Source organism: Hemicordylus capensis, chromosome 15, assembly GCF_027244095.1.
Source record: "Hemicordylus capensis ecotype Gifberg chromosome 15, rHemCap1.1.pri, whole genome shotgun sequence".
NCBI lineage: Eukaryota > Metazoa > Chordata > Lepidosauria > Squamata > Cordylidae > Hemicordylus > Hemicordylus capensis.
The window spans coordinates 18791507-18814538 of record NC_069671.1 but is presented as its reverse complement, the minus strand read 5'-3'; the positions used below and the strand labels follow the sequence as shown (position 1 = coordinate 18814538).

The window sequence follows — 23032 nt, the reverse complement described above, 5'->3', positions numbered from 1 at the left end:
GAGTCCGCGTGTCGTCTAAATGCTTGACACGTGCCCGCTATGACCGAAGGCCTTCCCTGGGGAGCTCAGACATACCCGGAGCCCACTCCCCGTCCCAAGCCCGGTTCCAGCCGGTGGCCAAGGAGGCGGGGGGGGCGGGGCAGGCGCGGGACTCTTCCGTCCTCCCTTCCTTCTCCCTCACGCAGTCGGCGCTGGTAGTAGCCGAGCACTTCCTCATCCGGGGACTGCCTCCGGGAATCCATAGAGGAGGAGACTAGACTGACTGACCAGCCTCCCCGCGTGTCACGTGCCGGCCCGGCCCGTAGCCATAGAGACCGGCCTTTCCTGTTGCGCCCCCCACCCCCCGGCCTCGTTTTTGTGGCTTGCTGGGCTCGCTTCCTTGCCAATGCAGAGAGAGAGAAACGTGGCATCCAAAAGACAGGAGAATTGCGGCTGAGGAAGGCGCCCAGGCCTGCTCAATTTAGCCCCAGCTGTCCTTTGGACTACAGCTCCCATAATCCCCAGCCACAGTGGCCAATAGCCGGGCATGATGGGAGTTGTAGGCCCACGTCCGCAGGAGGGCCGAAGCGGAGCTGGCGTTGGCCTCCGCCTCCTCGTCTTTCCGGCGGGGAGAGCTTTGCCGATCTCCCTCTGGTGGGCAGGCGGAGAACTCCCCGGATGAGGAGGAAGCGAGGCGACCATAGAGTGGGTGAGGAAGATGGCGGAAGGAGCGGACCTGGCGGAGGCGGCAGAAGCAGCTGCCTGAAGCCCGCTCAGGTAACGAAGGTCGCGGCGGGGGTTGAGGGGTGGAAGTGGGGAGGCGCTCGCCCTAGAGCTCCGGCATTCAAGAAGAGAAGTCCCGGCGGGGGGGTGGAGGGGCTCCGCCTGTGGGGCGCGGCGGAGCCTGATTGGGGAACCCATCTGGGAGGGGGGGGGTCGAGGGAGAGGACCGCGGCCTGGCCCGAGTCGGGGCGGGGGAGAAGAGAGAGAAAACTAATCCGTGGCGGTGGGGGGGGGGCTGCGCGCGCATGTGCCACATTGATGGGGGGGCTCACCCGAGGGGCGCCCACCCGGGGAGGCCCTCGGCCGGTCCAGGGGTGACCAGCCTGACACCGGGGAGGAGTGTGTGTGTGGCTCCAGGCAGAGGTGCACCAGGGTGATTCTGGAGCCTGGACCTGAAAGCCTTTGGAGGGCCCCCGCATCCCCCCCCCGCATTCAAGTTAAGCATCATTTTTTTAACACGTAGTGGGGAAGTGACTTGCCTAGGGAGCCAGAGGTGGCCGGTTTGAATCCCTGCTGGTCTGTTTCCTAGACTATGGGAAACTCCTCTATCAGGCAGCAGCAGCAGCGATAGAGGAAGGTGCTGAAAGGCATCATCATTTCATATTGCGCAGGAGGAGGCAATGGTAAACCCCTCCTGCGTTCTGCCAAAGGCAACCTCAGGGCTCTGTGGGCGGCAGGAGTCGACACCGACTCAACAGCACAACTTTATCTTTAGGGTTCTTGAGAGCACAAACCACACCACCCAGGACAGCCTAAAGCCCCCAGGGGTTGTTGAGGCCTTGGACTTTGGCCCCGAAGCCCGGGGTAAGAGCGCCTCTGGCTCCAGGGAGGGCAGCTGACCCCGCAGAGCTGGGCTTCACAGCCAGGAGGACCTCCAGGGTGCACAGGCACCTCCACCTTCAACCTGGAGGGCAGCCCATCAAGTACGGCAGAAGAGCCAGAAGGACCAGACTTCATCCAGGAGGACCTGTCTTTAGATCCTGATCTGTGAGGAGCAGGGCTGCAGAAATCCACTAGTCTACTAGTATGTGACGAGTGAAAGATGATGTCTGACGAGTTGGGTGGGGGAGTCCTTATGAGTAATGCACCCACATAGCTTGTCGACTAAAATATTTTGTCTGGCTGATAAACTGAGCCAACGTTTTTTCACCCTTGGCGATGAAGTGCATCCAGTGGTCTTGGGCAGGTTGGCTTCCACCATCCTAACACAGCCTGCGTAATGGTTGCAAAGATACAGTGGGATCCATGTATCTTGCCAATATACCAACTGCCAATAGATCCACAATGTTGCCTATCCCCCTGCATGTGAATTGCCTGTGAATTTATATTATATTTCCACCCAACGTCTTCTCTTTCTTCCACCCCTCTATGTCCCTGTGGCCCCCAGGCAGATATCTGAGTTGAGTGAAGTGAACCAGAGATTGCAGGACCAAAGATAGCCGAGATGAAAATCTAGGAGAGAGATGAACCAGAGTATGGATTGAATAGATTTGACCTGGCAGCTCAGCTGCTCTTGCTTTCCCGTTTTTCTCTTTTGAAGTTTGTGGTGTGGTGTGTTTTTTTTAATATCTTGAGTTAATTGTTATTTGAGAGTGTTTATTTTTTAAAGTGGTAAAAAAATTAAATGAGAGTTTTAACTGTGCACAGAGAGAATAGTCAAGAAGAACTTACTAATGGCTTTCATGGACTTTGGCTTCTGGTAGTCTGGAAATGTAGAAGCTGGGAGGCTCAGGGGATGCTTTCTGTGTCTTTGTTAAGTTTCTGTTTAGTGACTGAGTCTTGTCCCTTTTTTAAAAAAAATATTTTTAAAGGTGAATTGTGAAAGGCCCAGTGAGCCTGATGCTGTCTTCTGGCAGGGAGACCTTGGGGGAAAACGCCACCTTGACCCTCAGGATCCATCCATGTCTGCTGCAGTGCAAGAACTGTACCCTGGGCCACCAGGCGCCCTTTCCACGGACCAAACTGCTCTGTCTGACCAAGCAATCATTCTAGATGCGGACCCTGAAACATCGGCATTTGCACTGCCGTGTGGTAGTGGTTTGCCATCTGAGCACCAAAGAACTTACGAGGGGAAAATTTGTTACCAGGATTCTGATGAAAAGCTGGATTGTACAGGCAAAGCATCTTGCCCCAGACTGATGGAACTCCTCCCCAAAGAGCCTGCAGAAGCTGGGGGTCTTGCTGAGGATGACAAAGCTCAGAGCAGTAGTTCAATGGAGCAGAACTCTCTTCACCAACATCTGAGGGAAGCTGCAGAAACGGCAAAAGACATGAAGGGTATTGCTGAGGAATGCCTTGTGCCGGTTTTTCTGAGTTCCAAGGAAACCTGTTGGCCAACAGAGGTAAGAATTGGGGAAGCTCAGAAGTGGAGAGCAATGTGGGGAATCCAATTAGGATAAGATGGAGGAAGATTTGGGAGGCTTGATTATTTGATACTATATACAAAGAAAACCACAGGGCTCTGTGGGCGCCAGGAGTCGAAATCGACTTGACGGCACACTTTACCTTTACTTTACATAGTAAAAATGCTGTTTTCATTCGAGTGAATATTTAAAAAAATAAAAACTTGTTCCATGTCAATGATACTTGATTCCTGATAAGAGGCAGAGGATGTATAAACTGAATGTTTCCAAACATTTTAATTTATTTATTTACATTTCTCGCTCTTCCTCCAAAGAGCCCAGAGTGGTGTATCTGGTTATGTTTATCCTCACAAGAATCCTGTGAGGTAGGTTAGGCTGATAGTGGCCCAGAGTCGCCCAGCGAGCTTCATGGCTGAATGGGGATTTGGACTTAGTTTTTCCTAATCCTAGTCCAACCACTACTGATATATGGGCAGATACGGCTGCCCACATATTAACAATTGCTGGAAGGATAGAGTGGAATGTTTTAAATGTTTTACTAGATGTGCGTTCTATTAAATGCTGGAAGCTACATTTCTAGTAAAGTTAACGGAATATGTTTGAATTATCTCATTTACAGTTGGTGGAGAAATGTGTTCCTTGTGATTGATTAATGTGTAGCACAGTATGTCTTTCTCTCTTCTGGCATCCTTGTTTTTTCCTGGGGTTTTATTTTGTGAAAACAGCAGTAGGAGTTTTAATGGTATGAATTGGTGATCTGCATTTTTGTATTTCAAAATCTATAAACTGTTTTTTGAAAGACTTGGGCAAGGGGCAACGGAATGATTGCAAGGCCTTACCTGAGAGCCAAACTACATTTGATGTGGGCAGTCCACATTGGGGTAACCCCGCAGTTTCTTTCAACTGCAGTGCAGAAGCAGATCTGCTGGGCAAAAAGCAGTGTGGGGAGAGGAGAGGGGCTTTCAGTCAAGGAGACATTCCGGGGGTGGGGGGTAGACTGAGCACCCCCCTTGCCCACCACTGCGCTGAGGGCATTGGCTGCCTCCCACAATTGCATTTCTGTGATTCCTTTTTTTAAAGTCAAGAGTTCTGGTCCTGGTGTTCCTGCGTATTTTGTCACTTGGCTTTGAGGCATCCTCCAGGGGAGCAGGCGGCCACGTGGGACCAGGTGCACGCTGGCCAAGGTTATTGTTTTCAGTTTTCTCTGACTTCTATGGAGTCAGACCTGTTGGTCCATCCAGACCAATATTGTCTATCCCAACTAGAAGGGACTCTCCAGGGTTTCAGGCAGGGACCTTTCCCATTACAAGAACAGCTCTGCTGGGTCAGGCCCAAGGAGGCCCATCTAGTCCAGCATCCTGCTTCACACAATGGCCCACCAGATACCTCTGGGAAGCCCACAGGCAAGAGGTGAGGGCATGCCTTCTCTCCTGCTGTTGTCCCCCTGCAACTGGGATTTGGAGGCATCATGCCTCTGAGCCTGTCTTCTACTCTTCTGTGCACAGGTAGCATGACGTGAATTTTGAGGAGTCACATTTACCTTTAAGAACAGCCTTGTGCATCAGTGTAGACAGTATCCAGAGGCTGGGACTCATAAAAGAGGTGTAATCTGTGGGGAGTTGTAATTATCCCTCCAGCTGCTACCTTGGTGACCTATGTTGTATGTTTTTCTTAATTTCAGAAGGTGCTGTGGCCAATCCAGGAGGGGGGAGAATTCCTTTCAAGACCTCCCTGTGTTGAAATAGCAGGTTCGCTGCAGAGCCTAGGTATGCAAGTCAGGAATTCTTCAGGACAGGGTCCTGATCATGTGCTGGCAAGCACCAACGTGGATTAGCATTACTACCTCATATATAAAGAATTATGGAAATAATTGCAAAATTCCACTCCTCTTATCAACTTTTTGTTTGCATATCCAGAAGGGCCTTAACACATGTTATGAGCTAATAAATCTGCATTAATCTGCACTGATCCAGAGTCACTTAACTTCTGGAGTTTGCTGGAATGAACAGAGTCAATGCTTGGGCCATTTGCTTACTATTTCAATTGTCCATGGGGGATGCTTTCAGTTACCTTTTCCTTCCTCCCAGTTTGAACTGAAGCAAAGCTGTAGCATTGGTCTAAGCAGAGGCAATTCTCTTAACTCAGGAAGCATCATTGGCATTTCCAGGGACGATTTCTTTGTAACCCTGCAACCTTGTCAGCTGCTTACGCAGGGGTTATTCATGTTGAGTCAGACCCTTGGTCCATCTAGCTCAGGATCATCTACACTGGCTGGCAGCGGCTTCTCCAAGGTTGCAGGCAGGAGTCTCTCCCAGCCCTACTTGGAGATGCTGCCAGGGAGTGAATCTAGGACCTTCTGCATGCAAGCAAGCAGATGCTCTTCCACTGAGCTACGGCCCCATCCCCTAAGGGGAATATCTTACTGTGCTCACGTGTAGTCTCCCATCCAAATGCAAAACAAGTCAACCCCATCTTAGCAAAGGGGACAGTTCACGCTTGCTACCACAAGACCAGCTCTCCTCGCCCAAGAGGGAATGAAGAGGTCATGCATTTGGCCTGTACACTTGCTATCCTGAAAAGGCCAAATGGTTCCGGTCACAAGACATGGGTAACCAACAAGATCTTTTGTCTCCTGGCCCAATTATCCTTTTCCTAAGCCAGGAAAACTGACCCAGGCAAGCTGTAATCCCAGTCACCATGTACAGAAGGAGCAGGCAATGTTCACCTGACACTATGTGTATTAGTTTAATATATTTTTGCACTGCTTTTATGTACACACTTCATATAGCAGCTTACAAGAAGAAAAGGAAGAGTGCGGTTGTGAAACAGTAGAAAAACCAGCAGTTGTCAAAGTTTGTCTTGGCAGATTAAAAAGCCTTCTGAAATGAGCAAGTCTCTTTAAATTCTATTTTAAAATGGCCGGAGTAATTTTCTTATTGTGTCTCTGGTATGAGGCCTGTTTCTGCTTCTTTTAGACTGCTTAAAAGTTATATATATATATATGTATATATATAGATAGATAGATAGATAGATAGATAGATAGATAGATAGTTTGTGTTCATGTACATTAGATGTTTATGTCTTTCATCTGCCCTATTAAAAAAACAAACATTTAATCCAGTAAAGTAACCTAGTTAATGTCAAATGGGTTAGTTTGAATAAATAATAAAATATGTGTTGGATGTATGACCATTATAAGGAATGTTCACAGAAATGGCCGTACCTGGACTAACTGAGCAAAGAGGCACCTTTTAACGTGGTGATTCTCTTTATTTAGCAGGGGGAGAGCAACTGGCCCTATCCAGCCCCAGCACAGCATCCCTCCAGTGGCTGCTGGTGTCTATTTTACTTTTTTTTTTAAGGTTGTGAGCCCTTTGGGAACAGGGAGCCATTTTTATTTATTTATTTATTTGTATATTTGTAAACGGCTTTGGGAACTTTTTGTTGAAAAGCGGTATACAAGTATTTGATGTACTGTATTCATAGATGGATATTCTGGAGCCTCCCCCAGTGGCTGATAACGAGCCAGACATTCTGCTTTTCGTATGTGCAGCAGAGAGGGAAGACAAGTCATGTGCCATAGTCATGCTTTCTTTTTCTTTTTGTGCAGAAGAAAGCCAAGCAAATGTGCAGGTGACCACTGAAAGTCTGCCAAGCCCCATGAACGAAGCACAAGGTATGAAGGCTGATGGGCCTAGGCTGTTTAGTAAAGCAGGAGAGAGCAGGACCCGAGGGAGTCCAGGTGTTTCACCTGAGAGCAGTGAATGTTCCGCTGTAGACACAGTTACAGCCAAGGCTGAGGTTTCAGAAACGGACACCTTAGTCTCTCTAGAGCCTGTAAAGGCTATGGACAGTGCCTTGGCAAAAGCACAACTGCCAGACGAGGAGGATTGTGAAGGGCTGACAACTTGTTCCGCTTCAACAACGAACACCGATGTCCTTTCTGGTTCCGAGGCTGGAGGAGAGAAAATCCTTAACCAAGAGACGGAAGTCAATGCCATCCTTGACCACTGTCTGCCTTCCCAGAAGGATGAAGTAGATTTGCACGGTACCAGCAGGTCTGATTCAGGACTGGAAAGCAGGGTTAGTGTTGATGCATTACTATCAGACACAGATTGTGACGCTTCAGACTGTCTCCTTCAAGGTAGTTTGGAATTTGGAAATATGTTGTGGTCAGAGATCACGGATATCTTTGAAGTTGTCTGCGAAATGCGGGAGGATCTCCCTGCTGGCGAAGAGAAAAACTTGAGGAGCGGTGCTAGTTGTGAACAAATTCAGCTTCTGGAAGAATGGGCCTCCACAGGGAATATAGAAGGGAGACTGTCGCCAGCACGCCTCGATGGAGAAGGGTCCAGTGACGATGAACAAGAAGTGAGAGATTGTATAGATCACTCCTATAGCTGTGTCTCTGAAGGAACTGTTGAAACAGAGAAAGGAGATGCCGTACAATACAGCTGGGAAGAAACTCAAGGAAGCTTTCATTCAGTTAAGCAGGAACTGCAGATCTGCCCTTCTGCAAAGGAAAAAAGTGTGCACTCCGAAAATGGTACCTTCTGCCTTCTTGATCTTGCCGCTCATTCATCATCTGAAGAATATGCAGAAGTTGACTTAAGATCAGCCCCTTCAAGAATTGACAACATCCAAAAAGATGATCAGCTGCGTATTCTTTCCTGTATTGGAAGTTTGGCCACTGTCGGAGAAAAAAATACCCCTCTCTTGGTAGATGTTGACCACTTTGAGTGCTTTCAGGATAACTGCAGAACAAACATTAATTCAATTCCCACTCATTATGGCACTTTGAATTGTGGGACTAGATTATGTGAAGGACTCTTACTACCGGTCAAATCCAACAGCGATCCAGGGGCAGAAATGGGTGCTTCCACCCCACGCCTGCATGCGACCAGCTCCTCCAGCCCAGCAGATATGGACCTAGTTACTGATAAAGGAAGCCCCCAAACAATTCAACCCAGTGGTGCATGTTCATTTAGCCAGCAAGCTGATGCAGTCTTAAGTAGCAGTGGACTTCTGGACAGCCCACCCGGAGAAGAGTTCCCTGGAAGCTGTTCCAAGGAGGAGAGGCGGAGTTTTGCCTGCCTGAAGGAATTTTCTCCAGCAAATCAAAATGGTCGAAGTTGCAGGGAAATGTCCCAGCACAGCACAGCACTGATGCTGAGTGATGCAGAAAAGAGAGTGGCAGAGAAGACAGTGGCCGAGAGCAACACATGCTGCCCTAGTGGCCCGTGTATGGGAGGCCTCTGCTGTGCTGCCAGGACTTGCTGCTCCATTTCAAAGCAGGTCGGCGTAGAGGGTCATGTTCTAGAAACAAGGACTGGAACAGACACTCTGCAGGTTGATGGGCTGGGAATGCGGCAGGCCTCTTCGTCTCCTAAGATAGTTGGCCCATCTCAGGGGTGTGAGGGTGTTGAGGAACACAGCTGCCTCCCCCATGAAAATGGCGGGGGAGACTTGGGCGGAGCAGAAAGCACATTGGGTTCCATTGGCTCTGTGGGTGTGTCCAGCACTGGCCTCTCCGAGGCTGAAGGCTTAGAGTCCTGGGCAGAAGCTGGAAGCCAGAGGACTGATGACCATTGTGTCAAGGCAGAAGAAACCCAGGATGTCGACCTGACCCACGTTTACCCTCCATACACAAACCCAGAACAAAAACGGATTAAAACGTCACTAAGAGAAGGGCCTAGTTACATGGAAACCATGGAAAGTGAAGAAATGCAGGAAGAGAGCTGCAGAAATGGAGTAAGCGAGAAGCTGGGAGGGGACAAAAATGTGGACATAACCCTCCAGCCCCTTGAACTTGGCAGATTTAGGGAAGTTCAAGACAAGGAAGAATTGGAGAGGTTCCAAGCTCCCTCTTCTTCTTGTTCCTCCTCTCCATCCGTTCTGTCTGACTTAAGAACTGGTCTGAATTCTGAATTCTCCCTGGATCTCACACAGCAACAGGGCTACTCTTCGCACTTGGAGTATTTGTGTTCTAAAGATCCAGGTCAGCTGTGGGAGGCTCTTTGTCAGAGGAAAATTCAGGCCCATGCACAACAGAATTGTTATCTTGATAGTCAAGCTTCATTTAATCAGAAAAATGAAACCTTAGAAGCAGAAGGTCTTGAATGCCAGCAGCATCCCTTGGTTATCTCAGAAAAGCAAAAGGAAGAGTGTACTGTGGGGGCTGCAGAAACTCAAAAATGCACCAGCTGTAATCAAAAGGAATGGCTATGTCCAGCGAGAGATGGAGATGGGACTCCACCAGCTCCAGGGCTTTTAACAGAAAATAGTGCTGAAGAAACATTTCAGCAAAATGCAAGTAATTGCTCCTCCAATAAAACAGAATTGCAGCCAGTTGGCAGTCCATCAAAAGGAGAATTAAAACACACCACACCACCTTCAGAATGTTCTGAACATGTTTCCAGACTACTGACCTTGAGTGGATTCTCCAAGCAACAAGCTGATGACATGGAAACAGACGCCTCTGGTTCTGCCTCCCTGTCAGTCAGTGGGAGTCCGTCAGATGGGTTAGAGAAGAATAATTCTCCAAAGTTTAACTATGAGCCTGCTTCTCCACCTAGTCATGACTGTTTTCACTCAGACCCTCTAACTTTAACCACAGATAATAGTCAGAAAAGTACTGAAGGAGTGTGTTCAAAGTCGTGCCGGAGCAAAGAAATATCCAGTTTAATATATATCCCTTTAGAAGTGCAGCCTGCTCAGAATCCAGGTAGCGGCTCGTCTCAAAAAGATGAGCCCTCTGCCTCACCTCTTCTGAATGTTCTCTGCTCTCCTCCTGCCAAAAAGCCTTGTGCAGTTATAGGGTCATTTGAGAGAGAAGCTGATGATGGTGCCTGCCCGCTCGCTTCAGAGAATGAAAAGGCAATCTGCTCTGTCAAAGGCTTTGCGCCTCTTAACAAGGCAGTACCCACGAGCATGGTGGATAGTAAGGCAGGTGTGGAAATAATAGGACAAACTGTATCTGTAACATCCAGTAGTATGGATTCCGCAACAAAGATTAGACAGCCTGTGGAAGATGACCAGAGAGAAATTAGTTTAACAGCTGAGACGAAGAACTTACCAGTTCGTTCGCTTCCTAACACTGAAGATTCTTCAGGATTCCTTTTACAAGACTTGAAGCTTCCTCTCGGGGGAGAGGAAACCCCTGTCCCATCCAAAGCTGGAATACACGCACAGCCTTCTTTTGTTCACTCTCTGGAAGGACCTTCAGAACTTGGTCTGAGAAAAGAACAATCCTTTGTCAACCGTCCCTCAAAACAAGCAGTTGTCACATGGATTTCGGAGGATATGGGCCATGGTTTGCACTCTCAAGACTTATTTCCTGTAAGAGCCCCAGAAAACCTTTGCTGCACTGTGCCTTTTGCTTCTCTAGGTGGCGGCATGCCAGAAGCCTCCCCCAAATGCTCCAGTAGCAAAGGAAGGAGTTGGCAGAATACAGATAATGACCAGGAGCTGGCAGGAGATCGTAAGAAGCCATCCGAGTACTCAGTCAACAAGGGCATTGAGGTGCCTGTTAAGGACATGCAAGCTTCAGAAACAGAAGCTTGTCCAACACTTAACAAGAAACCGATACAAGAGGAGGCTGACAGAAGTCCTGAGCATCGTGTTGTTTCCTGCAATGTGATTGGTCCAGAACAACGGGCAAAAGAGAAGGTGAACCAGAGAATTCTCAGGATTGAGCGGCCTTTACATGGGACGCCTTTGAAGCCTGAAATTGCGATCCGACAGACTGTTGCTGTGGGGCATGTTATTGAGGGCAGTAAGAACAAAAACCCTTGCAGCACTTTAAGGGACTCTAAAAGGCCAAAGAGATCCAGGGGCTTAAGTGGGTTGGAATATATGGAGGCCAAGGCCTCGGAGGCCAGGAGCCCAAGCCTTTCCTTCAGGAACTGTAGCCAGCCATCGACGGATAGCAGCACACCTCTTGTTCCGGCCTTTTGCACCTTTCTGCAAGCTGTCAACTTGGGGCACAATGGAATCAGACGCACCGCTGAAAGTGCACGCAAAATCAGACTGTCTCCTCTGTTCAGGAGACCGCCCGGAAAGGTCTGTAGAAGTTCCATGCCAGGCTGGTTCAAAGCAGCAAGAAAAGCTACCCGAATGAGAAGTGCCACTCCCCGCAAGCATCCCTCGGAGGTGGTCCCCATGCACAACGACAAGCTCGCTGGTTCTGTAGCTTTTGCCAGGCAGATGGCAGCCATTGAGAACAAAGGAGCCGCCGCCATATGGGACCCTATGCCAAAGCAAAGAGCTGGCCAGAGCAGCTGGTCAAGCCCCTCCAGGCTCAGCGAACGTACCAAAGACCCAGCAGTCTTGAAGGGGCTGTCTGTGTTGGCCAATAAATTACTGCCCCCCGAAGGGACGCTTCAGAAGCCGAAGCCACTGGTGTGTTCCACCCAGTTTCTGCCTCTGACTGAAAAGTGCAGCCAGCTGAGGAGTATTAAGCTTCTGGAAGTGTTCTCCTGCATTAATAGGAAGTTAAACTCTTCCTGGGCTAATGGCAGCCGCTGTGGCACCCAGGCGTCCAGCTCTCAGTCCTTGACACTTTACCCAGTAGAATCCACGAGCCTGTGTGTTCTGGAACTGAGACACAGAACTCCCTTTTCCTTCAATGCTCCATTTCTCCCAGTTTCCTTTCATATAAAAATGGGTCCTCCCATGCCTACGAAGAACCTCATGGGGACCGCAGCCCTTCAAGGTGTCCCCGACAAGCTGGCTCTGGGAGAGGCACACTGGACTTGGCCGCCTTCCAAGTGGACCTTCTCTTTCCTCCTGCCTCCAAGCTGCCTGGGCATTGCACCGATCCAGGAAGGCGCCTGGCTTCCTCCCGAGTCGTCCACAGCACCAGTGCCTCTGAGTGCAGCAAAGGGCAGGGAAAGGAGCGCCATAGCTCAGAGGAGTGTAGGCTTCCCCATGCTCGGCCTCCAGACGGTCCTGGCGCTGTCTTCACCCGGATGCTACAGATTCTGGATGAGGAAAAAAAACCTTGCCAGTCGCATCCCGAACATCCAGAGACTGGCGCTGCTGCAATTCACCCAGGGCTTGAAAGGGTTAAAATGTTCCGCTTCTGTCTCCGCTGACCTCTTCTCTCCCTTGCCCTATTCACTGGGTAGGGTACTGTCCATATGGAGCCAGCATGGGCCTGCCACCTGTCCCTCCGAATTCACTCTTCATTCCAATCGCTGCAAGTGGCAGCCAATCACTGCTGCAGCCACGCGTCTGGGCCTCGGGAACAGGTAAAAATTCCAACCCATATCCACCTCCTTTCTGATAATCAATCTGTCCAGCTAGGTGTCTTTTGCTGTCCCTCGGGAGGGGAGGGAGGCTAGTTAAGCATTAGGGCAGGAGTGGGTTTGTGGTCCAGCCTTTTTCCCTCTGTGTGTGTGTGTGAACGCGCGCGCTTCCTGTTTGCTGCTTAAACTGGCACGCTCAGATGCTCCCTGTAGGACCCTGTCTTGTCCACTGAAATAGAGCCAAGCCCTGTTGGTTTATTTTTTGACCAGATCACTAACTCTGTTTTTCTCCTTCCCTCCTGGCCATACATAACACATCACGCGCCAGAACATATATTGTGGGAAGGTGAGCTACCTCACTAATGCTTTTCAGAATCTGCCTGCGGAGCTGCTGGCGTTTTGAGGTAGGAAAGGTTTCGAAGACCTCGGCCCCTGGAGCACGTCTGGGCTTTGAAAACTGGACTCTCGAGGCTCTGCTTTGGGACAGGATGGGTTGTGCTGCCTTTCTTTTAAGGGGGAAACGCTCTTGAAAACAGCAGTATAGGTAGTCACCTTATCAGAGCATGGACCCACCTAACCCAAGAGGGTCCACTCTGACTGGGAGTGACTCTCCAAGGCCTCGGGGAGAGAGAGGGAGGCCTTTCCCATCGCCTGCTCCTTTTTTAAGCTGGAGGTGCTGGCGACTGAATCGAGGACCTTCTGCATGCAAAGAAGGTGTTCTGCCACTGAGGTTCGGCGCCTCTGTATTCTTTCCTGAATGGTGGCAGCAGTAACAACAAATCCAAATGCCAGTGCTCCCAGTATAGCATTGAGCAAGATAATCTCACATCCTTGATGGACTTGTAAATAAAGGTTGCCCCAGGAGCATACTTCAAACTGTAGCACAGCAAGGGATCTGGACTGCCCGAAGTGAAAATGGAATAGAGACGGGGCACTCTATTCTCTCTCGTGCTAAATGCAGGAGGCGAAGAAGTCCTCCGAACTGTGGCCTGAGAAATAGGGCATGCTGACACTTGGAGACAAAGAGCGCTGGATTTAAATGTCTTCATGTCTTGCCTTGTGGTTAAGCCCACGGGCCGTCTGCAGCAAAACAGACGTCACAAAAGTCAACATAGCATTTAGTTAGAGTTTTTTTAAAGCGTGTAGGAAAACAGGTGGTGCTTCTAAGGCTGAGACTTAAGCTTGCTGCTGTGTGTGAGTGTGGTTAGGGTTAGGCAGGGTGGGGGAGAGTGTGAGCAGTCGAGCAGAAGCTCAGCGGGAGCAGCAAGCCCAAGGACGGCCAGTGGCTGCCTGTTTCTAGTGTATCCAAGCGAGCGGCCATGCAGTCCTTGCGAAGGGAGCAAAGTATTCCAGCACTAAGAAGTGTCTTCCTATGTCGGCTTCTTACAAATGGACAGAGTGAAAGTTTGTACACTTCTGTGCATTTCTGTAACTAAGTGTACAGCAGCCCTTGAGGGTCCCCTCCTCCCTTGCTGTGACGAGGACACTTTAATGCTGGAGGGGTAGAGAGGCTGGTGCCGGTCTGTAACTGAGCTAAATGAATGCAGGCCTTGCCCAGCTGGGAAGACATTTGACTGCGGAGATGGTGTATACTCAGAGCCAGGTTTTCTGCAGCGTCCCTTGGCCTGTTGCGAAATCTCCCCATCTCCCGGGCCTCTGCCAGTGAAATTGGTGGAATTTGGCACCTGGTGGTTTACTCATAGGCTGGCAGGAGAACCTTGCGTGGAGCTGCACAGCTGTAACTTGGCACTGCGGCTTCCCCCTTGTGGTGGTGAAGAGTCTCACTGTGGACCATTGGCCTGCTCCACCAGAAGCTTCTGCAATTCTGCTGTGAAATGAGTGGTTTGGCTGCGGGCAAGTGGTCTTTCCACTGCTATGGAGTACCCATGCACACAGTCCCAGCCTCAGCAAGATGGGCATAATTAACATGCTGGCGAGGAAGGAAATCAGCCCATCTGAGCATAAACAGAGGCTGGGCTCAGAGCCTAGGAGGGAGGAAGGCTGCCTTTGTCTTTCACTCCCGCCCGTTCCAACTCTCCATAGGTTTCTGGCTGTAGCAGCCCCGATGGGGCAATTGGAACGGACTCTTAACATATTAAGTTGCTTTCCTTGGTCTGATTGCCTACTCTGACTGGCAGAGGCTCTCTGGGGTCTTCCTGAGCCCTACCTGGAGATGCTGCCAGGGATTGAACCTGGGACCTCCTGCATGCCCAGCAGAGGCTCTGCCATGGCTTCTCTCACAAAGACTTGATCTTCAGAATGGCAAGATTGGCTGCCTCAAACTCTGATTTGGTTTCTCCAGCGCTTGCTTGCTTTGGAAAATGACGAAGTCTGTGTGCATCAGTAAAGGGCTGGAAGGGTTCTAAAACCTGGCAGCATTTCTTCCTGCTGCCAGCAACGGCCCATTTCCTCCCATTAAAAGTGTTCCAGAAAGATAGCAGGAGGCAATGAAAGGGGCCGTGGGTTACCCGGATGGAGAACCTCAGACCCACCTGTTGCTTTGTGCTGCTGCTCAACTTCCTCTGTTGTGAAACTTAGTTGTTGGGCTTTGCCATGCAAAGAAGTCAACTCCGAGGCAAGCAAGAGCTTCTCTGAACGCCTCCTGGCCTCTCAGCCTAGAGCCAGCTTTATCCCACGTGGTGTTTCTCTTGAGCGTTTGCTTTCTGGCAGGAACCCTTCCCTCTAGACAAACGGCCGCTGAGACTTTCACGCCGGGAAAGCAAATGGCCCCTGAAAGATCTGAGTTCTGGTGGCGGCGCTGCTGCTTCTAACGTGGATCGTGCTGATGGAAACCTCCCCTTTTCATAATGTAGCTCTAACTTTCTGCTCTCTGTGGCTTTGTTTTCCCTCTTTGAACCAGCTCTGCCATGTGGCCTCAGGTGCCTGACCAGGTGATTGGAGCGCCCAGGGCTGTGAATGATGACATCAGGTAAGGGGGCCCCCTGCCAGCACTAGGGATGTGCACGGAACCGGCAGGGGGAGGAGGTTCGAAGCCGGCGGCAGGGGGGGGGAGGCTTACCTTTATGGCCGGGGGAGGGTGCCCTTACCCCTCCCACTGTGTTTCCCCTTGACACTTTTTAAATGGAACGCCAGTGGGGGAAACACAGCGGGAGGGAGAACGGCATCCTCCCCCACCCTTAAAGGTATGCCCCCCCCCACCTTCGAACCGGCTGTTCAAACCGGTTCGGAGGCCCATAAAGGGTCTCCAAACCGGTTCCGTGCACGTCCCTAACCAGCACCCTCTCCTCCCAAAAGCAGGCAGTGGCCTAGATTCTTCCCAGAGGCTCTTCCATTTGGGGACAGGGGCTTTGCCTTGCTAGGCATCATGCCAGCCTTTGAGAAGGAGGTGTTGGCTCCGGAGCTGCAGAAATATGTGTGTCCGGACTCTCTTCTTGAGAAGTCTTGCGTTTTTGCAAGATTTCAAATATTAAGGGTAGAGAGACAACGTGATTTTGTTGGAGAGACGAACTGATACATAGGATTGAGGCCATGAAGGTCACTGCCACAGGTGCTCTCTTCTCACCTGACAAGGGGCTAAATGGCTACTGAATGTTCTCACATACTAATTGACATGCTGTTGTTGCTTTTCTCAATCTCGCCCTCTTGGTCATTCTCCCCAGGTTGGAGCCTTCCTTTTCTGCATCGTTGCCAACATCTTGCTCAATTCCAGGACCAGCATTATCTGCTCTTGGACTTCTGGCCCCAGAGTTGCAAGTCCATCGACTGGATGAACTGGATGTTTCTGTCCCCGTGTTGCCTAAGACTGGAACTTGCTTAGAAAAAGTAAGTCAGTCGCAGGAATGGGCAGGGAGCCCAAAATGCCGTATGCAAGTCAGGAGTATGATTAATTATCTTCCCCGCGTGCACACACACACTCTCTTTGCGCCCATTTTCAGGGGTATGTAATTTTGTTTGGCAGATAAGAGGGTGGGTGGGTGAGTAGGGGGGATAGTGAGCAGTGAATAGCTTTAAGATGAGCCTCGGCTTACACATGCGGGGGGCGGGGGCTCCCAATCACACTTGCTCCCCATCAGGATGGGCTCAGGATCACATCTTTGGGGAAACCCCATTTTATTGTCACAGCCACTCCATGGCCAATTAAGCAGAAGAGAACGCAAGTTGGTCAATGTCATCTGTCGAGACTTGCAGAAAAGTGACTTGCTTGAAAGGTGCAAGCCCCCATGTCCACAATGGCTTTGCTGTCCTAGAAAGGCTTGGCACGTTACTAACCCGCTCGAAGCACTTCCTATAGATTCACTGAGAGAACCTTACAGACACCCTTGTAAGGTAGGCCGGCACAAGCCCCATATTACGATGGGTTCAAATGTTGAGGCTTGAAGATAAGGGACTGCCTAAGACAGCTGCCCTCCTCTCTCACCCGTTAAAACGACCGTTTCTGGGATGATGTCTGAGGTCATTCGTCCATCCATCTCTTTCTCTCTCACAAGGCTGAGCCAGAGAAGAGGCCAAAGAAGGTGTCTCAGATACGGATTCGGAAGACAATTCCTAAGCCGGATCCCAACCTCACCCCCATGGGACTTCCTCGACCAAAAAGGTAGGAATGGCTGCCTGCTCTTGATGCGGCGGCAGTGGCTGCTGTAACTATTTGGCACTGACTGGGCCCAGTTGCGTTGTGCTGTACAGAATAAAGCAGGGGTGAGATCTCTCCCCCACCCCGCAAAGACTTGCTGGCCATTGTGCATCAAAGACTTCTTAAAAGGCACTTGGACATTTTCAGATGCTATGCATAACGAAGACCAAGGTAAAGGCAAGAGAAAGAGAACCCAGTCATAGCTTGGAGTGGAGAAGAGTGGTTAAAGTAATAGCACAGGTGCAAGAAAATTGGGACTCCAGCAATCCTCTTCACCTGTTGTAGTCTGTTTCTTTTCCACTTCATGCCATTTCAGGTTTTCAGTTCTGCACCTCTCCTGTGATTTCAGTTTCTTACAGGAAACCAGATCTTGAAATTCAGTGAAAAGGTGCAGCAGTGAACATTTCCCCCCTCCATAATTTGAGTATTCCCATTGTGAGAAGAAAGGGTGGGAGCGGCTGTGTAAGTTTTTCTTGGGTGAAGCAGGGCAAGCAGGGATGGCTGACTCCTCCCATCCATCCCTGGAGCAGGCCCACTGCCGCTTACAGTAGGGCAGATCGAGGCAGGTGCCCTGTGCCCCACGTCACCCCAAGCCCTGCACCGTCCCTCTCCCCCGCAGCTCTCCCTGTCTCCTTCTGGCCACACAGCTCTGCCTTACCTTCTGTGCAGGCTGCGACAGGGACTGAAAGGGAAGAGCAGCAGCAGGCGAGGGAGTGCCCCCTTGCTGGCCACAGTGGGTTGCACTTGAACATCTCGACGCAGCCTGCTTAGGCAGAAAGAGGGGCTGGCCCAGCTACGAGGTGGGGGTATGGACCCAGGTGGGGCTGAGGAAGGAGAGGCTGGCCCAACCAGTGTCCTTCCTCACGCTCTCTCAACGCCCGTCTGCTGGAGGGGGCGGAGCTTTCCCTCTTGTGAGCCCTCCATCTAGCGAGCTGACTGACAAAGGGGCACAGTGAAGGAGGCAGGCCAACGCCATCTCTAATCCGCTTACTTCTAAAGTAGAAAGAGCCTGACTGGTTACCTATGTTGCTTTCTTTGAAAGAAACCAATAAGGGATCTGAGCACCTGGTGCCTTCAGTCCTGCAGAGGCAGGCCTCACGGCCCCATTGCACTCCTGCCGTGCTCAAAGGCCTCTCTAGGCCTGAGACTCTCTGAACGCCCTGCAACTTCAGTGGAGGCAGGGCAAAAACGGAGAGCGGAGTTCCTCCCCACGGGTGGAAGTTTGCAGCCTCTCCAAGTCTTGCCTCCATGGATGGACTGGTGGAGTGGAGGCAGCACCCACTGCAGGGTGTCCTGCTTTGACTGAGAGAGAGGAAGAAAGCATCCATGCTCAGTACACCAAGCTCAACCTTTGGTTGGTCTCTTGAGGTTCTCTGACCAAAATGATAATGCTGCTGGAATTGCAGTTGATGGGTCTAAGTCTCTTGTTTCTTATGCCAGGTTAAAGAAGACAGAATTCAGTTTAGAAGAAATATACACTAACAAGAACTACAAATCTCCCCCTACAACCAGGTGGGTTACATTCATCAGTGGAAGGGTAGGACAGGCTCCCTCACAGGGTCCTGGTGAAGACAGCACTGCTCCAGAATCTGAGCTGTGGTGATGCTAGTTTGCTGTGCAGAGAGAATTCACACGAAATGGCTTGAATCGTTCTCCTTTTGAATAGTAGTCCTACAGCAGTGTGTTCTGAGGACTTGCTGATGTTTAGCTTGTTGCATTCTGTTTTACTAGCATCCATTCATTAGTGATCAATACATTCATTTTCATGTGTCCAAGCAACTATGCCTCAAAACTTAGGTTGAGATTAGGGATGATATAGATTTGTCTGCTGTTCAACCTCTCCTCCCTTCACCCACACTCCAGGTGGCTGCTTTATACTTAATCTCTGCATTTCCACTCCCCCCCACCCTCAGTTTTACATAAAGTGCTTCCTTCAGGTTCAAATGCACATCTGTTCCTTGGGCTAAAGAACTTTGGTCTGCGTTTTTGGAGCAAGCAAGTGGCACGGAGATATTCCACCTGGATATCTCTACGTATCTATCGCAGGAAGAAACCATCCAGGAAGTTTCCTGGCAACAGGATGATGGCAAAAGTATTTTCTAAAGAGGAGTGGTTTGTGGTTAGAAACTTTTTGAGGTACAGATAAGTCTGTGTGGCAGATACCTTAGAACATGTGTAGAATATCGCAGTGATCAGTGTTCAGATGTGTGAGCGAATCATCTCTGTCACCAAAGGATTCTTTGCAATGTTTTCTTGGTCCGTGAGACTTCATTGCATGAGGATGTTCTAACCTTACTCCTTTTGGGCTTCCCAGGTGTCTGGAAACTATTTTTGAGGAGCCAAAAGAGAGAAATGGATCTTTGATCTCTGTCAGCCAACAGAAGAGAAAGCGGATTTTAGAGTTTCAGGACTTCACCGTTCCCCGGAAGAGGAAAGCTCGCAGCCGAGTCAAAGTGATGGGCAGTTCCACCAGGGCCCAAAAGGCAGCATTGGAGGGGAGAGAACTTGATGTCCTCTTGATTCAGAAACTGACAGACCTCGAAGCCTTCTTTGCCAAGGAGGAGTGGGAGCAAACACCTGGCAGTTGAGGATGGGCCCGTTGGCTGGAAATGGTCCAGGCCCTTTAGAATTCCAGGGTGCTTTGAAGAGCACTTAACTAGTTGTTCCCCAGACCAATCACTCGGCTCTCGTCCCCTGATGATCAGCTGTTGTTTACGGACCTCTGAGTGGTCATAGATATTTTCTTAAAATGGTGGAGGAAAGAGCTTCTGATTTCCTGTGACAAGGACAGATAGCTTCATCTTCATCTTCCAGTGTTGCTGGGGATTATTGTTAATATCTCTGTGTTTTGTTTTGTTTTTTAAATCCTCTGGGAATACGAGTGGGGCAGATTAAAGGCTAAAGTAATGCACCTTCAAAGGCAATAGGAAGTTAAGGTTTCCCAAATATTGTAGGTTAATTTGCCTCTGCTACTCTTCTCCTTTAGTGGCTCTTCCAAACATGACTGAGGCAGAAGGAACTAGGACCCACAAGCTTGTATAGATGGGCACTAGGAAATATTTTCTTCATGGGCACCTCTTGTTGATGCAAGGTTAAAAATCAACAACAATAACAACAAAATAGTGTGTGGGATCTCTAACCAGCAAGAGCCCTCTGTCGTTGTACTGTCCTAAACAATGTCAGGCAGCAGGATTTGCCCATAAGGCCAGAGCTGGGAAAGTTGCACTTTGTATTCTGTGTGCTGCGTTTGTTTTTCCTCTGGGTCTGGAGACGAGCAAGGAACAGCTAGCAGACTGGGTTCAGCCTTGTTCTGCCTTTTCTGCTGTGTTCTGCTTTGCTGGTTTGAATTTTTGGTCTTGGCACCAGTGACTTTCAGCATGAAATGTTTTAGCTTTTATTTAAGACTAGGATACTGATGAGGCCTCAGCAAGCAACCCACCAGGCTTTGTTCTTTCTCTCTCCTCCAACACCTTGTATCCTTTCTGTTTTTAAGTTGAAAATTCTAGATTTGGGGCCAAACATTGCTTAGCATGTTGAGCTGAACAAGTTGCTAAACGACGGGCCTTAACGGCTTTGTTAGCAATACACAACTGGATTCTCATGTGTGGAAGCTGGCCTCTCTAAGGGAGCAGCAGCACCATTAGTAATTATCTGTAGCAGTGCTTTGGAAATCTTAGCCTTTCCACCCAAGCGGGGGTTGGCTGCCCTCTGGGATATTCAGTTTTTATTATCTTATTATTCAGACATTTCACAAGCGAATAGCAGCTGCTTGCTGTGGTCAGGTTCCTTCTGTCTGCAGTGCCTATACACATAGTTTGAGCCAGATTTAATGGCTGAAATGCTCCAAGATCACCCCTCACTTTTTCACTCATCTGAAAATTTGCACTTTTTGCACCTCTATGCCCCTATAGATGCCACCTGGTTACCTCCCAGAATTAGTAGGACCTCAGCACCCAGTCTGTGAGCACCTCATGATCACTGAAGCCAACCCAAGAGTGAAAGTACTGCACTGCCCCTCTCGCTCTTCTGCATTCCCAGGTTTGAGCAGGCAAGTGTAATGCTGGTCCTTAAGCATGTGGAAAAGCAGAAGGGCAAAGACACATGTGCCTGGACCAATACGAGGGGTTTCTGGATGTGTGCCTGGACTGATACGAGGGGTTTCTGCTCCACCCTCGTCTGCATGGAGTGGCTGATAGTTTCCCCAGTGTGAGAGATACCAAGAACTGGGAGTAATTCCTAAAAACCTAGGCAATCCCGGTGAGTTTCATATGGGATTGTGACACGATGCATTTGCTACTGCATGGTTTTAGTCAAGGCTACCAAATAATTACTTCTATCATGGTAGTAGATCCCTAAACAATTCGAGTCTCTGTATTTTGGGAGTGAATCATTGTTGGAAGTGAGTTTTTTAAGTCTTTTTGTCCCATAGTGGGATGTTATGATATGATGCACCAGTCCAGGCTCTGTTTTGGAAAAGTCTGATTCTGTGGTGCAGCTGAGCTGATGTTCTGTTAGTGGCAGGCAGGGTGGATGATCCAGGCATAGTTCTCCTTCCACTGTGAATTTCGAAATCTCTTTAGAGCTGTGTCACAGAAATGCAATTACTATTCTGAGTTTTGTTTAGAGTTGTGAAAATTGGGGGAAACAGGAAAGTGGGGGTGGGTGTTATTTGTTCCCCCTAAAAAACCCTAGAAAATGCAGGGGTGGGGGTATGGAAACAGAAAACCCACAACTTTTTCCTGCATTTTTCTGGTTTCCCCCCAGGCCTTCACAACTCTCAGGTTTGTTGCAGCTGTTCTGAAAAGAGTGCTGCTGTTTCTCTGCCCTGAGGCAGGATTTGTGGCAATTCCCCACTACTGCCACCATGATTTGCGTCAAAAGGATTTCTCCTATTCCTAGGTTTTTCATAATTCTAAAGCCATCATACTTTGGGTATGTGTTCTAAGTTCCTCCTCCCCGTTTTATGGGACCCATGGAATAACAGTGTTGTGGGTGAAAATGTCCTCTGAAGCTGCCTGTATCTCAGAGACAGCCTTTCTTGGAAAGCTCACTTCAGACAGAACCCTTCCAAGGTTGGGGGTTGCAATTTCTGTGCTTGTTTTGGTTTTCAGTACAATCATAGAGAAGAGCTTCTATTCAGAGCAGTAGAAGGGGAAATTCTCTCTCTGGAAAGAGCCAAGGCAGCCTACACTGTAATTCTTAGGGGCATTCTTTTTTAAAAGGTCCGTAGGATAATCTGGTTGTGTATAGGTCTGTCTGAAATCAAAATTGTAATTTTATTTCTCTGTACCTGCCAACAGAATGGGACTCTGATTTCTCATTGCCAGGAGCAGTGTACACTTGTCATCGATCTGAACTTGTCATCAAGCTCTTCTGGCTTATATCTGATTCAGAGCTGTGTGGTGAAGCTTCAGCCACTTTGTGGTTAATGGTCAGAAACTGCGTGCAAGAGATGCTTCTTTGAGCCTTTCATGATCATAAAAAACTGAATGAAAATTCGGACATTTTTGTACCTTTGGCTGCTGTCATGCCATCATGTTTTGTTCTGGGTTTGGGGTTTGTTTTATTTTTTAAATTCCAGTAGTCTCTGAATTTTAAATTTCACTTTTTTCCTCTGTGCTTTAAATTATGGAAATAATAATAAAAAACATTTCAGGTGTGTACCAGAGGGATTTCTGTGTTGTATCACCTGCTGATCAGTTGGGAAGAGTACATCAGGGGTCGGCAGCTAGCTGACCCCTGGGTAAAATCCAGTCCCCTGAGAAGTACCATTTGGCCTCCACTGCTAATCCAGAGGGATGGTCCTAGGGAGGAGTGGTTGCAGCCTATAATACTGTGTCAGTAGTTTGTGTTAGTGAGTGGTATTGGCAGCCTGCAGCTGCCCCCCCTCCCCACAGCCTTAAAGTGGCCCTGCAGTAAAGCTAGTTGCTGACCCAGGGCATAGATGCATGCTGTGAACTTGTATGGGTTCACTTTCTGCCAGTTACAAGCATTGCTTCTTTCCTTTACTTGCATCGATGTGCTCTTAATGTTTGTGGTGGTGGTGTTTTTTAATGCAATCAGATTAG

At 49.3% G+C, this 23032-nt stretch overlaps 2 protein-coding genes across 17 annotated transcripts in view; one reads left to right on the top strand and one right to left on the bottom strand.

Annotated features, from left to right (window-relative positions):
• DEPDC5 (DEP domain containing 5, GATOR1 subcomplex subunit) overlaps positions 1-458 on the bottom strand; it is a 47479-nt gene extending 47021 nt beyond the window's left edge. For 3 of the 13 annotated variants that reach the window (XM_053279520.1, XM_053279522.1, XM_053279527.1), the window contains exon 1: positions 76-450. The gene's annotated coding sequence lies outside the window, so the exon portion shown is untranslated. Of the gene's footprint in view, positions 1-75 lie in introns of all 13 variants that reach the window. The other 10 variants (XM_053279526.1, XM_053279528.1, XM_053279523.1 and 7 more) reach the window with 6 other exon arrangements.
• A 62-nt stretch (positions 459-520) lies between these two features.
• PRR14L (proline rich 14 like) lies at positions 521-22625 on the top strand. 4 transcript variants are annotated; one of them, XM_053279517.1, is made up of 11 exons: positions 662-756; positions 1478-1786; positions 2150-2235; positions 2574-3104; positions 4807-4891; positions 6736-12376; positions 15234-15302; positions 15994-16156; positions 16822-16928; positions 18405-18476; positions 19279-22625. In XM_053279517.1, exons 4-11 carry the CDS (start codon positions 2664-2666, stop codon positions 19550-19552), a joined length of 6852 nt encoding a protein of 2283 aa, XP_053135492.1. In that variant the 5' UTR covers positions 662-756; positions 1478-1786; positions 2150-2235; positions 2574-2663; the 3' UTR covers positions 19553-22625. The 4 variants fall into 4 exon arrangements, with proteins under 4 accessions (XP_053135491.1, XP_053135492.1, XP_053135493.1 ...); XM_053279518.1 differs by lacking the exon at positions 2150-2235; XM_053279516.1 differs by lacking the exons at positions 1478-1786; positions 2150-2235 and having other exon boundaries at positions 521-756.
• The last annotated feature ends 407 nt before the right edge of the window (positions 22626-23032 follow it).